Source organism: Tachysurus fulvidraco, chromosome 4 (assembly GCF_022655615.1).
Source record: "Tachysurus fulvidraco isolate hzauxx_2018 chromosome 4, HZAU_PFXX_2.0, whole genome shotgun sequence".
NCBI lineage: Eukaryota > Metazoa > Chordata > Actinopteri > Siluriformes > Bagridae > Tachysurus > Tachysurus fulvidraco.
This window is the reverse complement of record NC_062521.1, coordinates 11,240,880-11,254,931: the sequence shown is the minus strand read 5'-3', so window position 1 is coordinate 11,254,931 and position 14,052 is coordinate 11,240,880. Positions and strand designations below refer to the sequence as shown.

The 14,052-nt window shown below is 40.9% G+C and overlaps 1 protein-coding gene across 3 annotated transcripts in view; it reads right to left on the bottom strand.

Moving 5' to 3' along the window:
• sdccag8 (SHH signaling and ciliogenesis regulator sdccag8) overlaps positions 1–14,052 on the bottom strand; it is a 50,500-nt gene that overhangs the window by 8,840 nt on the left and 27,608 nt on the right. For 2 of the 3 annotated variants that reach the window (XR_003441100.2, XM_027150139.2), the window contains exon 16: positions 12,958–13,089. The exons of the other annotated variant lie outside the window; for it this stretch is intronic. Coding sequence is in view for 1 of the 2 variants with exons in the window: in XM_027150139.2 (XP_027005940.1) it covers positions 12,958–13,089 (132 nt within the window). In the remaining variant the exon portion in view is untranslated. The remainder of the gene's footprint in view (positions 1–12,957; positions 13,090–14,052) is intronic. 3 annotated transcript variants of the gene reach the window in all.

The following is a 14,052-nucleotide window of genomic DNA, read 5'->3' as shown; positions in this document are numbered from 1 at the left end:
AATGAAGTTCTTATAACAGCACAAATGACAGTAGCCTGGAGGTTATTATTATTATTAACAGGTTATTATTAATCACCTGGATCCAATACATTATTATTTCTATAGCAGCTAACACACTGGGATTAGTTTGTAATATAATCACTGTTATGGTGAGGTTTCTGTAAGAAGAACACATATAGAAAGGACTCGGGTGTCGGTGAGTAAGTTTTCCAACAGTGAAACGTCTACAGGACAGAGGATTTAAAATCTACATCGGGAAACTAGCTACCTAACGCTGAATACCTCAGTCAAATCGTCACTAAGGAGCTGTCTACTGTATATCGGACATGTTTAGCTAGCGAACAAATAAGTTTATGGCCTCTAGCTGGGCAGGATCTCTGCATTCAGTGCTAGGACATATATAGTGTTGTAAGTGTAAATCAGCATGTCGGAAAAGTGGCCACAAAAAGTCATAAACTCTGGAATAAAGACTCGGAGTTTTGAACGAGATACAGTATTTGTAGAGTGACCAGCTATAATAACACCACTGACAGGTGAAGTGAAGGTGAACTTGACAAGTGTATGGATCTGAGCAATTCTGACAAGGGCCAAAGGGCTAGACTACTGGGTCAAAGCATCTCCAAAACAGAAGGTCTCGTGGAGTGTTCTCAGTCAGTATGTAGTGGTTAGGACCAAAAGTGGTCCAAGTAAAGCCAACCCATGAACTGGAGACAGGGTCATGAGCTCCTAAGTCTCAGTGATGCACTTGGGGAGTGAAGGCTAGCCACTCTGTTCTGATCCTACCAGAGAGCTACTGTAGCACAAAATGCTGAAAAGGTTCATGCTGGCTATGATAGAAATGTGTCAGAACACACAGTGCTGTATATGGGGCTGTGTAGCTGCAGAATGTAGAGTACACCAGTGGAAAAGCCTAGAATGGACATCTGGAGCATCAGAACTGAAACATGGATCAGTGTAAAAAACATCCGGTCTGATGAATCACGATTTCCTTCACATCATGTGAACATGACAAAGAACTTAGTGCTGACTTGACCTTAAACTTCTCCAGATCTTATTCCAATCCAGCATCTGTGTGATGTGCTGGACAACCAAGTCCGATCCATCTGATCTGCTGCTAACGTCCGGGTGCTAGATACCACAGCACATCTTTAGAGGTCACATGTAAGTCCATGCCCTCCACAAAAGACACCTACACACTGATAGGTGGTTGGTTTAAATGTTATAGTCGATCACTTGGCCACTGTTTAGGCTGGTTTATCTACTGACAAAACACAGATTATATTTCAGAGTCAGACGTAGTGCCACATTGCTCGGCTACTGAGATCTTTTTTCTTTTAGCAGTTATAATGCAGTTTTAACATCTTGTGAAAGTTTTGCAACAATACATTCACAAAACATGACTGCAATTTAATAAAAAATAAAGTGTAATTATTAATTTAGTAAAAAAAAAAAAAAAAAGGGGGAAATTCACTGCGACACTCATTAGTGCCTGAAAAACTAGTTTTAGTTGTAACTCCTTATAACAGCCTGCCTCAAAGTGTTTCATTCCTTTGTATTGTTTCTACTAGTTTAGTAAAAGTGTTTTATTTATTTAGAGCCTGTTTGCATTTGCTTAAATCAGGGCTATAGTGAAGACCATGTCTTTCTCCATAATTCATAACTGGTAGTTTGACCAAATGACGTTATCTGATGGCGGGCATCAGGAACGGCTTGCTTACACACATGGTACAGTCTGCCCCTGAGTTCACTCCAAGCGAACCATGGAACACTGTTTCCACATGGACCTGAGAGCTCTTCCTTTCCATGTATACAGACTCAGGTGTGGAAATAAAAGCAAGCATGAAAACATTCTAGCAGTGTTCCAGCACTCCATCTGTTTGCTCCAGTTCCCTACACACGTGACTGAAGAATTCAAGTCCACTGGACAGTTTTAAGTAAACATATAGACTGGGTTGGGAAATACTGATTTTCCCCTGCAGCCTGCTCTTTGGTCCTACTGTGAGCGTGTCCCAGATCTCTCGCTCTGCGATGTAGCATACCAGAGCCAAAAGAGACACACACAAAAATGCTTCTCCAGCTCCGGAGAACAGAGAGAGGAGAGGGAAGGCCTCTAGCTGTTGCTTAGGGGGAAGACAGATGCCCTGCTCCTGCTGGCTGGGGCTACTGCCGTCTGTGCAGACCCTCTTCTCTGTCTGCCTGCCTCTATCTCACTACCCCTACACCCCCACTTATCCCTTGCTCCCTCCTATGGGAACTAGAGCAGGCTGCTTAGGCTGTGATGGGCAAATGCTCCAAGTTTGGGTCCCTCACGCTTGACAATAATCTGTCTTTCAATGTCGTTCTTTGCTCTTTCTTTTCGCCCCCCCTTTTCTTATTTTTCACTGTGTTGGATCTGGAAGAAGCTGCTTAGTTTGAGCTTCAATGGGCAGCGAGTCTGATGCACAGGCCTCTGTCTCTCCTTCTGATCTTCTTTCTTTTCCCATCATCCTCAATCTGACTGGATGGAGGGCAGTTTGTGCCAGGCTAAGGCCCTGCTTTGTGGGAGCCTGGCGCCACTGCTGCTGCCCACCTCCAGAGCCTGGCTCTCACTCAACTCCCTGCTATTGTCCCCATCTCCATCTACAGACTCCTGTAGTGTACAGTATCTGCTTTGGTTAAAGAGGTTGTTGGATCAAATAGGCCAAAGAAGATAAAGACAGTATGCTGGTTTACCAGTACATGTGGTGTGAAGAGTTGACAGATTGACACCCAGAGTTTGAGAAATATACCCAGCATACACAAAGAACACATGAATCCCCATGAGATTCTCAAGTCCAGAGCAGAGGTTGGTTGTAAAAGCTTTTATACAGTAGACCGAAAGATGGTTGCTTCATATTCTAATTCCTGTTGTTTTAACAAATTATTTCAGTCAAAATAATGAGTTTAGTGTTCAGTGTGCGATTTATATAAATATCCGATCGGCTATGGCCAATACACAATCTATGGTCTATCTCGTTAATATTTGTTCCACAAATCTGTTGAATACAGATTGGCCCAAAGGCGTTAAATAAAATAATTATACACAAGCAGCACAGGTCTGACAGAAGTGACGGCTCCAATACGAATCACAGGGTTTTGTTTATTAATGCACTCTATATGAAGCTTTTTGTAAGGAGATGTTTAAAACTTGTCATTTTCCACCACAAGAGAGTTTTCAGGATAGAACACGGGTCCTCCTATGTAATATGAAAAGGTGTTTTAAAGTAAAGCCAACCCATGAACTCTACAGTCCATCTTTCATTCTTTTTCTCTAGAACAGAACACTGCTGGTTTTTTTTCTTTATTCACTGACTGTAATGGTCACCATCACCACAGTTTCATCACCGATTGAACTATTGAATCGTTCCAGCGCCGCAGTCTCTACGTGTCAGAGTCACTGCTGTGCTGAAAATGATCCAACCCCCAAATAATCCTAGACAATAACTGCTCAGTGATGGTCTTATGCTGGTCCATTCCCATTCATGCACAGAACAGAAGTGCTGACACTTTGTGCTCAGCAGCAGATGAGTTAGAGTCAGTAATTGTACTCCTACAAATCCTGTAGAGTAGGTGTGCCTTGTGTGTGTGTTGAGAATGAAGTGACCACTGAGTGTATGAACACTATATATATATATATATATATATATATATATATATATATATATATGTATATATATGTATATATATGTACAGTATATAATCACAGCTGCTATACATTTCTACACTGTTGGATATTTTGTTTAATATCTATAGAATTAAAAAAACAATTATAATAATATTTTATTGCTGCACAATTAATAATAAACCCTTGTGTACTTTGGCTCTAAAGTTAGCACTAAAGTTAGTTAACTGGATGCTGAATATAAATATATCTAATAATCACTGACTAATATTGAGAAGTATTTTTTAATATCTATAAAAAAATACAGCCTTTAAATGCACAGCGCATTGTTTAAAGTGAAAACGAGCAATAAAAAATACATTTCTTAAAGAATTGTTGTGAATTAATGAATGATGCAGAGTATAATTGTTCATTCAGATCATTCAGGCCATTACGTTTGTTTTTTGTTTTGTTTTTTTAATTCTACAAATGCGGTCAGGAACAGCAGCCAAAGGCAGAGCCAGGGGTCAAGTGTGTTAAGGCAGTTAAGAAGGTTGTGTAATTAGGTAGTTAATTCCCTCGTACGCTCCCACACACACACACACCCTGCATCACCTTTACCTCTGCACAATTGCAGGCATATGCAGCACATTAACCTATTACACAATCCCAATGCTCTGAAGCTGCACCAACAAACCCTGCACACTCTCACATGAGTGTCTGTATTACTGAGGGTATTGACCTCTGCTTTTCAAACACACACACACACACACACACACACACACACACACACACACACACACACACACACACACACACACACACACACACACACAGAGCCTGGGATTAGTGCATTAGTGTGTGCTTGACTCCTCCAAATCAAAAGAAAGACAGAAAAAAAGGGGGTAAACTCTGGCTGAAGCTGGACTAGCGACAGGGGTCTGATTAAATTAGAAGGCCATCCAGCAGCTAAGGCAGCAAATCCAATAACCTCCCCCTATTTACTGGCACGCAACTTAATTAGGTTTTAATACAGCTTAGCGCATGGGGCTGGCCTGAGCTGGAGCGGCCTGGCCACTGCTGCCTCTGCCCACTGCTGGGCCTGCATGTGAAATAGAGAGAAAGACGGCGAGTGTGATGGTGAACAGGGGGCAGAACGTCCCCCAGTACTCTGCTTCCCTGCTGGCCCTGGTGAAAGGACACCATCTGCTGGCTCCCAGACTAACTGAAGCCAGCACAGCTCTCTCTCTCTCACACACACACGCGCACACACACACGCACACACACACGCGCGCACACACACATACACACACACACACACACACACACACACCCGCACACACACGCAATGCCTCTGTAACCCGCACTGAACTGCTGCTCCTGCTGTCTCCGCTTTCCTCCTTCTCCCACGAGGCTGTTCTATAGCGATCAGAGTTCCCAAGAATCCAGGAAAAAAATAAAACACAATAAAACACAATATAAAAAAAATAAGCATGGCAGCATGCCCACTTCCAGATACAAACAAGAAACATTAGTACCAGAACCATGAAGAACGATGGTGTTCCCCTTTGCTAACATAAGTGCCCACATTTAATAATGCGCTGATTTCATTTTTCTATTTCAATTCAACTCTATATATGATGATGATAATAATGAATATTATGTGACACCCGAGCGCATCCCACAGAAACACTTATGTTTTTCATTTTTACAGTTATACCTTTAATTCACTTTGCTAAATTGAAAGGTATAGTCAATATTCTCTTCAGTGCCATGCCACCAAAATATACTCGTTATCTCAACTAAGCCCTATGATTGACAGGCAATTACAGCTGCCTCTTCAGCCTGATGTTGGTAATCTATATCTTTTTCCTGGGAAGTCATAGCGATGCATAGTTTTCTCTTCAACAAATAGACAGTAATGGACAAATCAGAAAGGTGTGTAATAATCAAAGGGGAAAAAAAGGGTCAAAAAAATGGAAAAAAATTATTATGCTGATTGATCGTCTAACTGAAGTTCATGATTTTTATCTCTCTCTCTCTCTCTCTCTCTCTCTCTCTCTCTCTCTCTCTCTCTCACACACACACACACACAAACACACACACACTCGTGTCTTCACACAATGTTAAAGAGATGGCCTCGGTGTTAAACAGGAAATTACAATAAAAATCGATCTAAAAAAAAAAATAATGCTTAAAAATAATGTACGCTTCAAATTCCTTTGGAACGGACGCATCTTAGCGATTGCACGATTTAACACTAGGCTAATTCACCAGAACACTGAATTTACATAAGTCTAAAGATATCCTGAGTGTTTACTGCTCCATCTGTATTTATGAGAATTGGCTTCTCCTCCGCTCAGAGTGGGCGAGAGCGCTTTGAGATCGGAGAAAAACTGGAATCCAGAGGCGGCTCAAACAGAAGCTCACACATGGATCAGAAGGCGTCAGAGCCAGATGATTTGACCCAAAATGGCTGCCAGCTTCCAACCCGTGAGCCGTGTGGATTACAACGAACATCCTTAATGACGGCACCTGTCCAGAGGCAGATGTGTCGACCCAGAATACCTACTACGCCTGTCTCTAAAAGACATGTGCATCACCTTGCTGACATCAATCTTAACAAATCCGTACGCATGTCCGGCTGGAGTGATCTATTAATCCTGGGCTGATGTCGGCATGTGTGTATGCGTTTGCTTAATGTAATTAAGGAAAATAATAACCTTGCTTAATTCAGGTGCTGAAGCTAAGGCAACAAGTAAACTCTTATAATTCATCATTAAACTTAATGGCGTTAATTACAGAGCCAGTATTCGACAGATGTTGAGTGTAATAAATAAATAAATACAGTGATATCAAATCTGTTGTAGGAGCTAAACTCAAAAATTGTGATCTCATAATAAGGCCAAATGTGATTAAAATCGTATGTAGTTTAATATGCATACAGTAATCCCTCGCCACATTGCGGTTCAAGTTTCGCGTCCTCTGTGTATCGCTGATTTTTCAAAAATATTCATCGAAAAATAGAAATAAAAACGGTTTCCCAGGATGCCAGACAAAGAGAGAAACTCTCTCAGAGGCGTTGTACATACCCAAGGGCACTCAGACAAGGCACATGATTGGTTCCCGGTGCGAGATCTGAGCTGATTGGCTGCGCATCATCGCATCCTCTCCCAGCTTGTTGTATCTCGCCACTCTCGTTCACGCTGTCAACTGTGACTCTCGTATTGTGTTCGAAATGAACTTTTCGCTAAGCAATGCCTTACAATGCCCCCTAAGCAGCATGCCCCTGCGAAAGATTCCTCTAGTGAGCCCAAGAGGAAAAGGAAGATGATGACCATCAGTGAAAAGGTCAAACTTAGGGCCAATCCTACTTCGCGGTTCCGGTCCCCATTAACCGCGATAAACGAGGGATCACTGCAGTGACGTCTCGCTTAATAGAAAAAGACACGTTTTAAATGTTATTCCTAACGAGTAAGTCAGAGGCGACGGTGGGAAGGTGGAAAAACTCCCTGAGATGATATGAGGAAGAAACACTGAGAGGAACATCTCATCTTCATCTGGGTGACACCAGATGGTGTGATTATAAATAATTTCCCTTCTATACTCGTGCTCAAAAAGTGCCAGGAAATTCATTCTAGTTTCTTGTTGAAGTTATTAACTGTTCGCTGACGGAAAATGACTTTACTCTAAATGTATGTGAAAGGTGTGTGATCTTTACACCGAGTGGGATTGAATTACTTATGTGGGTCTGATGCACTTATTCAAGCCTGGAGGAGGAGGAGGGCAACGTGCATGTGAGAATCAGGTGCACAATAAAACTTTACTCTTCAAGAAATCTTTACTTTTACGGTGTTTGTTTTCTATATTAATATAAACGCTTCTTCTGTACTTTAGCTCTGCTAATCGGTGAAAAGGCAAACGATAAAACCCGTAGTGATCCTCATCACCTGTGTAACTCTGGAGCTTGTTTCCATTCCGCAGCAGCGCTCTGTGTACATGTATGCAATCGTATATCCACCGCCACCTGCACCTCAGCCCGAGTTAGACCATTTAACCACAGTCAGCTGTTATATTCCTGAAAGCTTGCACCGAGGGCCTTTTAAAGGAGCACAGCGAGCACTTTTTGGTGTCATAAACAAGACCCTTGTGCTAGACAAGAAGCGCATGGATGCACTGTGGAACATTTTTACAGCTTGCCTTGGGATGTGCTCGGTACACGCGCCGAGCCAGAACTCCACACCTCTCCTCCAGCAGGCCACGGAGCCGCGGGCATCATGGGACAGCTGGTCATGGAGGGGATGGAGTGTGGGAGGAGGGTGAGAGGCACACTGCTGCCCCCTAGCTTCTCTCTGAAAGATCTGCAGCCATGCAGATTCAAAGGCACAGTAAAGAAGGTTGATGTTATACAGTACACCGCCTGTCATTCTTCATCTCTGAACATAGATCTGTGGAGTCAGGTGAGGGTGAGGGGTTAAGAAAAATATGCTCGCTTTTGTCGGAATGCTGTCAGGAGTTTAGTATAACCGTTATTTTTTTAGTTTATTTTTTTGACAAGGAAAGTTTTTGGTGCTACTCATCAGACTAGACATAAGAACGAGCCTTATAGGTATGACTTTAAAAAATAAACCACTAATGTTGGATACCGAGGCAGCAAGTATCATTTAGAATTTTATAGATCGCTTGTTTATTTTAAAGCAAAATTGTTTCTTCTGGGTAATTGTTTTAAAATGAATTGCAAACAAGTTTCTTTCATATTTTAGTATAGAATTAAATACACAGATGTTAATACAACAGATCTACGGAAAGAACGAAGAAAGGAGTTTTTCATGAGATTAGCCCTCTCTTTGAGCAGCTCTAATAAATGCACAAAAACACGATCGAGTTAACAGATGAAGACAGCGGAGGAAAATATATTAACTCGTCAGATCCTGAAAACCTACGCTGAAAAGAAGGACGATTGAAGGAGTGCTTTTGTCACAAAAAGGTGCCGAGCGAAACGTTTCTTGTGATATTCAGGAGCAGCCAAAATGGGATCATTAGCATAAAAAGATTTTACACAGTTAAGACCACAAACATCATACAGAAGGATGCTAAATAATCACTGACAAGTATAAGCCACATCACACATGCTGCATCTTATCCTCTCAGTGCCAACTTCATTTGCAAGTGAAAAGTTTACTGAGCCTTCTCGCTCTTGGCGGAATGTTAGGAGAGCAGTTATGTGTGTGCGTCCTCTTTCTCCCTCTTAGACACACAAACACACACACACTTGCTGTAAGAGGGTAAGAGGGGGTGGCAGGGAACCAGATGAAGCAGCTCTCGCCCGGGGCTCAGTCATCTCCCCGGCAGTAGCGCGGCTGTTCCCGACCCTGATGCACGCGCCCATTTGTTCCCTTAAATTGCCTCCTTCAGTCTATTGAAGAGTGCTACACACCTACACCTACACACACACACACACGGCCCCCAATCCTAGCTACACTAGATGCACATCCAGACGCCACGACCATCTTTCTTTATGTCACCATATGGCCAGCAGAAGCCTGTAGATTTAGCCACACATCTGCGTATACATTACCGCACTGCTTTTAAGCACAAGTGTGTTTGTGTCTGTGTGTGTGTGTGTGTGTGTGTTTGTATGTGTGCGTATATGGTATGTTGATGAGGCAGGGTGATAATTGGTGAAGGAGCATGCTAACAGATGTGGTGCATGTGTGTGTGTGTGTGTGTGTGTGTGAGCACTTGTATGTGTGTGATAGTAGATTGCGACTTATGTGCTCTGGGATTGAAACCTTCATGGGACAAGATATGTGAACTGGTAAAGTGCCAAAAACCTGATCGTTTTCATTCGTCCAAACTTTGTTTTATTGCTTTACAACTATGTAGAGATGCTTTATTACTCTAAGACTTTTTTATTTTTATTTTTATTTCAGAAAAAAAATATATATATACACACACACACACATATATATATATATCTCTCTCACTCAGAGATGTATATCTAAGCAATAGGAGAAAAAAATTCAACTAAATCAAAAAAATACATCATGTAAAAAAAAAAGCATTTATGTATAATGTATGAACATAAGAAATGCATTCATGGTCATTGCTAAATATATAAAAAAAACACGGATATTAAGATCACAACCAATTTGCCTCTGGAGAAAACTTTTTCTGCTTCTAAAAATCCTCACGCCAGAAAACACGCATTGCTCCGACTAGAGAAAAGAGAATAAATAAAACTTGTTTCCCGAAATCTTCGTCTTCATCGATACTTCCCTGCTGTTTAATAATGACGATGATGCTTACACACTTACACACACACTATAACCATCTGTCATTATTGTTGCTGTTGTAATGTATTATGTAAATATTCTATAAAACAGAATTTTCCCCTACACATTACTAATAAACTGAAAAAAGGGTGATAATTATTAGAATATAATTATAGCAATGGTTCTGTTCTGGCTGCTGTGATGGATGGATATGTGTTTTGATTCTACACGGTAAATGCCAAGCATCAGACAGGACAGCGAACTCGTGCTCCGAATGCATTTAAGAAATAAATAGCATTGAAATGCATATGTGCCTAAAACACTCGCTATTCCACCGAAAGAGAAAAAAAAAAAAGTAAATTTCTAGCCAACACACCAATCCATTCATATTTCACTGGCTGGGTTTCTATGCTATCTCACCCCAATCTCCGGGCAAAAAAAATATGTTAATACCGTGAGGAAAAATAAATAAATTATGTGCAGGAGTGAAACATTGTGTGCTGAAAACCCCTGTGTTGCTTGGCGTTGGCTCTCAAATGGTAAAAATAAATCAAGCTGATTTTCCAAATGCTGCATGCGTGCCACGCTGTTGCGGCTCTTCGCAGCACAGATTGCGAGCCCGATCAAGAATATCTGAGGTGGGGCCCTGGCTATTTGCATGTATGCCGATGCCATTTGCACCAGCTTATTAACACGAACACCTTAACCCACGGGCAGCAGGGAGAAGTACCCTACAGAGAAGAGACACCCGTTGAGCCGAACACGCATGTAGCACCAGACCTCTCATTCACAAGGCCCGCAGTTTGACTTCTACACATTTCCTGACTCTGACGTTTCCTACTACAGCATCGGTGTCAGAGGCTCTCGTTATTGCTGCAGGCATGGCAGACTGAATCAGACAGATTTTTTTTTTTTACACAAATAATATTAGCATAATACATTTTGTTTTGCTTTCTGGAAGGAGAAAAAAAATACAGATATTGTCTTTAAATTTAAACGTACATGTATAATATTTAAACGATCCCATTAACTGCTCGAGACTCCTCTTATAAATGTCCTGAGTAGCTAAATTACTTCTAAAATCGGTTTATTATTTATTAAATTCCCTGCATGCAGCATTTACATTTAGATTGATCAATAATAAATAAACTGCTGCTTTTTTTAAGGTTTATCTCGACTGACAAAACGAGCATGACGTTAACACAACTATTCGATAAGGGTTTGATATCATTTACATGATGTGCAATTTTCTGTTTTTATCCTCATGTGCATGTTTTTTTTTTTTTTTTGAAAATGGAGTTTTATATTTTACAGCATCTAGATTCGGCTCTCGGTGAAAAGAGGAACTGGATAAACATGGTCTTTAATATGAAGTGTTGAGAATATGCTCACATTCAACTGCTTACTCTATAGTGAGTGCTAATGAAATGATTCTTGTTAACCTCCAAAGCTAACGTATCTGACATGTTGTGTATAATTACGGCAAGTTGTTTAAATCCGAATTCATATAAAAAAATAAATTAATAAATTATCTGGAGGCATGAAGTATTGACCCTGCCCTCTGGTGGTCAAATCCAGCTTTTCTGGTTCAGTCAGAAAATCTGAAATTCTTTTCTTCTTATTATTATACAGGGTTTTAATTTATTTGTAATTCATTATTTTTATTTAATTAAGCAATTTATAGCCTATTTCCATGTTTTTATCCACTCCTGTGCAACCTGAGCATACTTACTTAATATTCACTTTACACCTTAATGCGAAAAGTGCGAACGTTCCAAAAATAAGCACACATTAAATATTTACTGCGTAATTTAAATCCGTTTGCTATATGTAAAGACAAGCAATTAAAACAACAACAAAGCTGTTCATTTGATTAGAAGATGTGTAAAAAAATGTCAGAATTATATATCATGTCCTGAAGGGGACGTTTCATAGATAAATGTTAGTGCATGTGTTTTTTATGGCTCAGTAAAGCACTATTCCACAGACGATCAGCGTTCCTTTAAAGCTGTTGTGAATACTGCGATTCATTTATAATATAACCTAGAATATTTATGTGAAACAGGTGTGAATATCTATAAACTTGTTTTCCCATCTCTCTGTGGTTCCTCTATCTGTTTATTTGTTCCTGTTTGGCTGGCTGCTGGGTTAAGGCAGTGGGTGTTGAACAATATGGAGGGTTGTGCTGTGAGCAGACGGATGTTGTGCTCCCAGCAGAAGCTCGGCTCGGGCTGGAGTTGCTGCAGATACACCCACACTCGTTCTCTCGCCCACGCGCTGACTTGGGCCGTGTGCCAGATGCCCCTAAAGCCCTGCATCGCACGGCCACGCGTAGCTCGACACACGGACATCACACACGCGCACACACACGCACGCACGCTGCTAGACGCTGCTGTCATTGCCACGCCATGCTCACAGATGCCACTGTACTTCGGTCAGTAAGGTCATGACTAAGACTTCAGTGGTGTGGAGTTAGATGATGTAGGAGTGATGTGTTGCAGCAGTTCTGTGTTCTACTTTCCTACATTTTCCAAATTCCTCAGTTCACAGTAATAAAAAAAATAAATAAAAAATTCCCTGAAAGCAAAGGTTTCTGCTTTCAATTTTAGAACCTGAAATGCTTCTATGCACACATTTTATTTCTCACGAGTTGGAAAGACGCTGGACCGGCCGTTAGCAGCGGAGTATTGAGAGAATTTGTATGTCCGATGTTCTTGGAGAGATTCTGACTTCTTATGTAAGTAATGTTGAATGTGAAAAAGTCTGCAATAGATGTACACTGAAGGAAAAACCTTTCTCTGCTTTATAAATCCCTAAATATTTCTGTCATTTTCAGAACTATAGCACATATTATGGAGCCACCATTGTGCCAGGTAAGTGTGTTGTCTTCCTGTTTAACAATGGACTGTAGGTGCTCATTTTAGAATTGACCTGTTTCCTTTCTTGGACTAAAATATACACAAGCCCTGAGCTTTTGAAAAGAGGTGAGTGCTGTGACTCGGTGACTGAGTGTGTGTGTGTGTGTGTGTGTGTGTGTGTGTGTGTGTGTGTGTGTGTGTATACCTATGTTTCATGCGCTGGTGCATTCTCCCATGCTGTACACACTGTTCCTCCATCTCATGACAGCGACCTCGAAGCTTCTCCACACTCTCCTGCAGGTGCTCCTTCTCTAAAGAAAGCTGTTCTACCTCGGCCCTGTACACCCACATCCAACACACGTCCGAGACACACACACATACGTTACCTCTTGTATAAGCATATACACAAAAAGGCTTTTCAAGATGCTCCCATACAAATGAACCAGGTCATGCTTGCTTCTTTTAAATTAATTTAGTTGCAGCAAACTGAACTGCTATTTGGAGATCTTGAGCATTTAGCCAGTAACCTTATATTTGGCAGGCAGAGTTCCGCTTCATTTTACATTTGGGTTGAAAACCATTAATGTGGCAATAAAAAAAAAACTTAGTGAAACAATGCAGAAAATCTGCCAAGAACACTGAAAGATAGAAAATGCACAGCATGATTTCAGCATTGGATAAATGCTGCTGAATGCCAATAATTGGTGATAATCTGTCTCAATCGCTCTGTCCAACTGCTTTAGGAGTTATGTTTGGTTGGGCTTTTCTCTACAATCAGGCTTGAACAGCATAAATCATGTGCTTGTAGGCCAACAGACGAAACTGTAGACATATTAAAGTGTGTGAGCTGAACATGACATGCAACATGTAAAGCGAGCAATGTCCTGTATCTACTGGAGGTTTCTACACTAGGACCCTATGCTGTGGCCAGCCATATCATCATACTGTATACATTACAGCAGGAAATGTTAAACTCTGTATTTAAATACATTTAATAATAAAACCTTGTTATTTTATTCCTGAACATGAAGTAAATGTGAGCTACAGACCTAATTGTTTTGCAAATATTAAAGATAGGATTCAAATCGAGGTTTTCGGTTAAAAACAAGCTAAAAAAAGTATATGAACTCTAATAATGCTAATAAATCCAATAACTGATCTCGGTGCCTTGTGATTTCGATCACAGCAGTGTAGAAAACATCTTGTGTATGATTCACGATCATTCAATGTACTGAATGATAAAGCCGACAACAGCATAAGGTCCTGGCTCACAACTGCTCACAGCTTCATTCTTCCACCT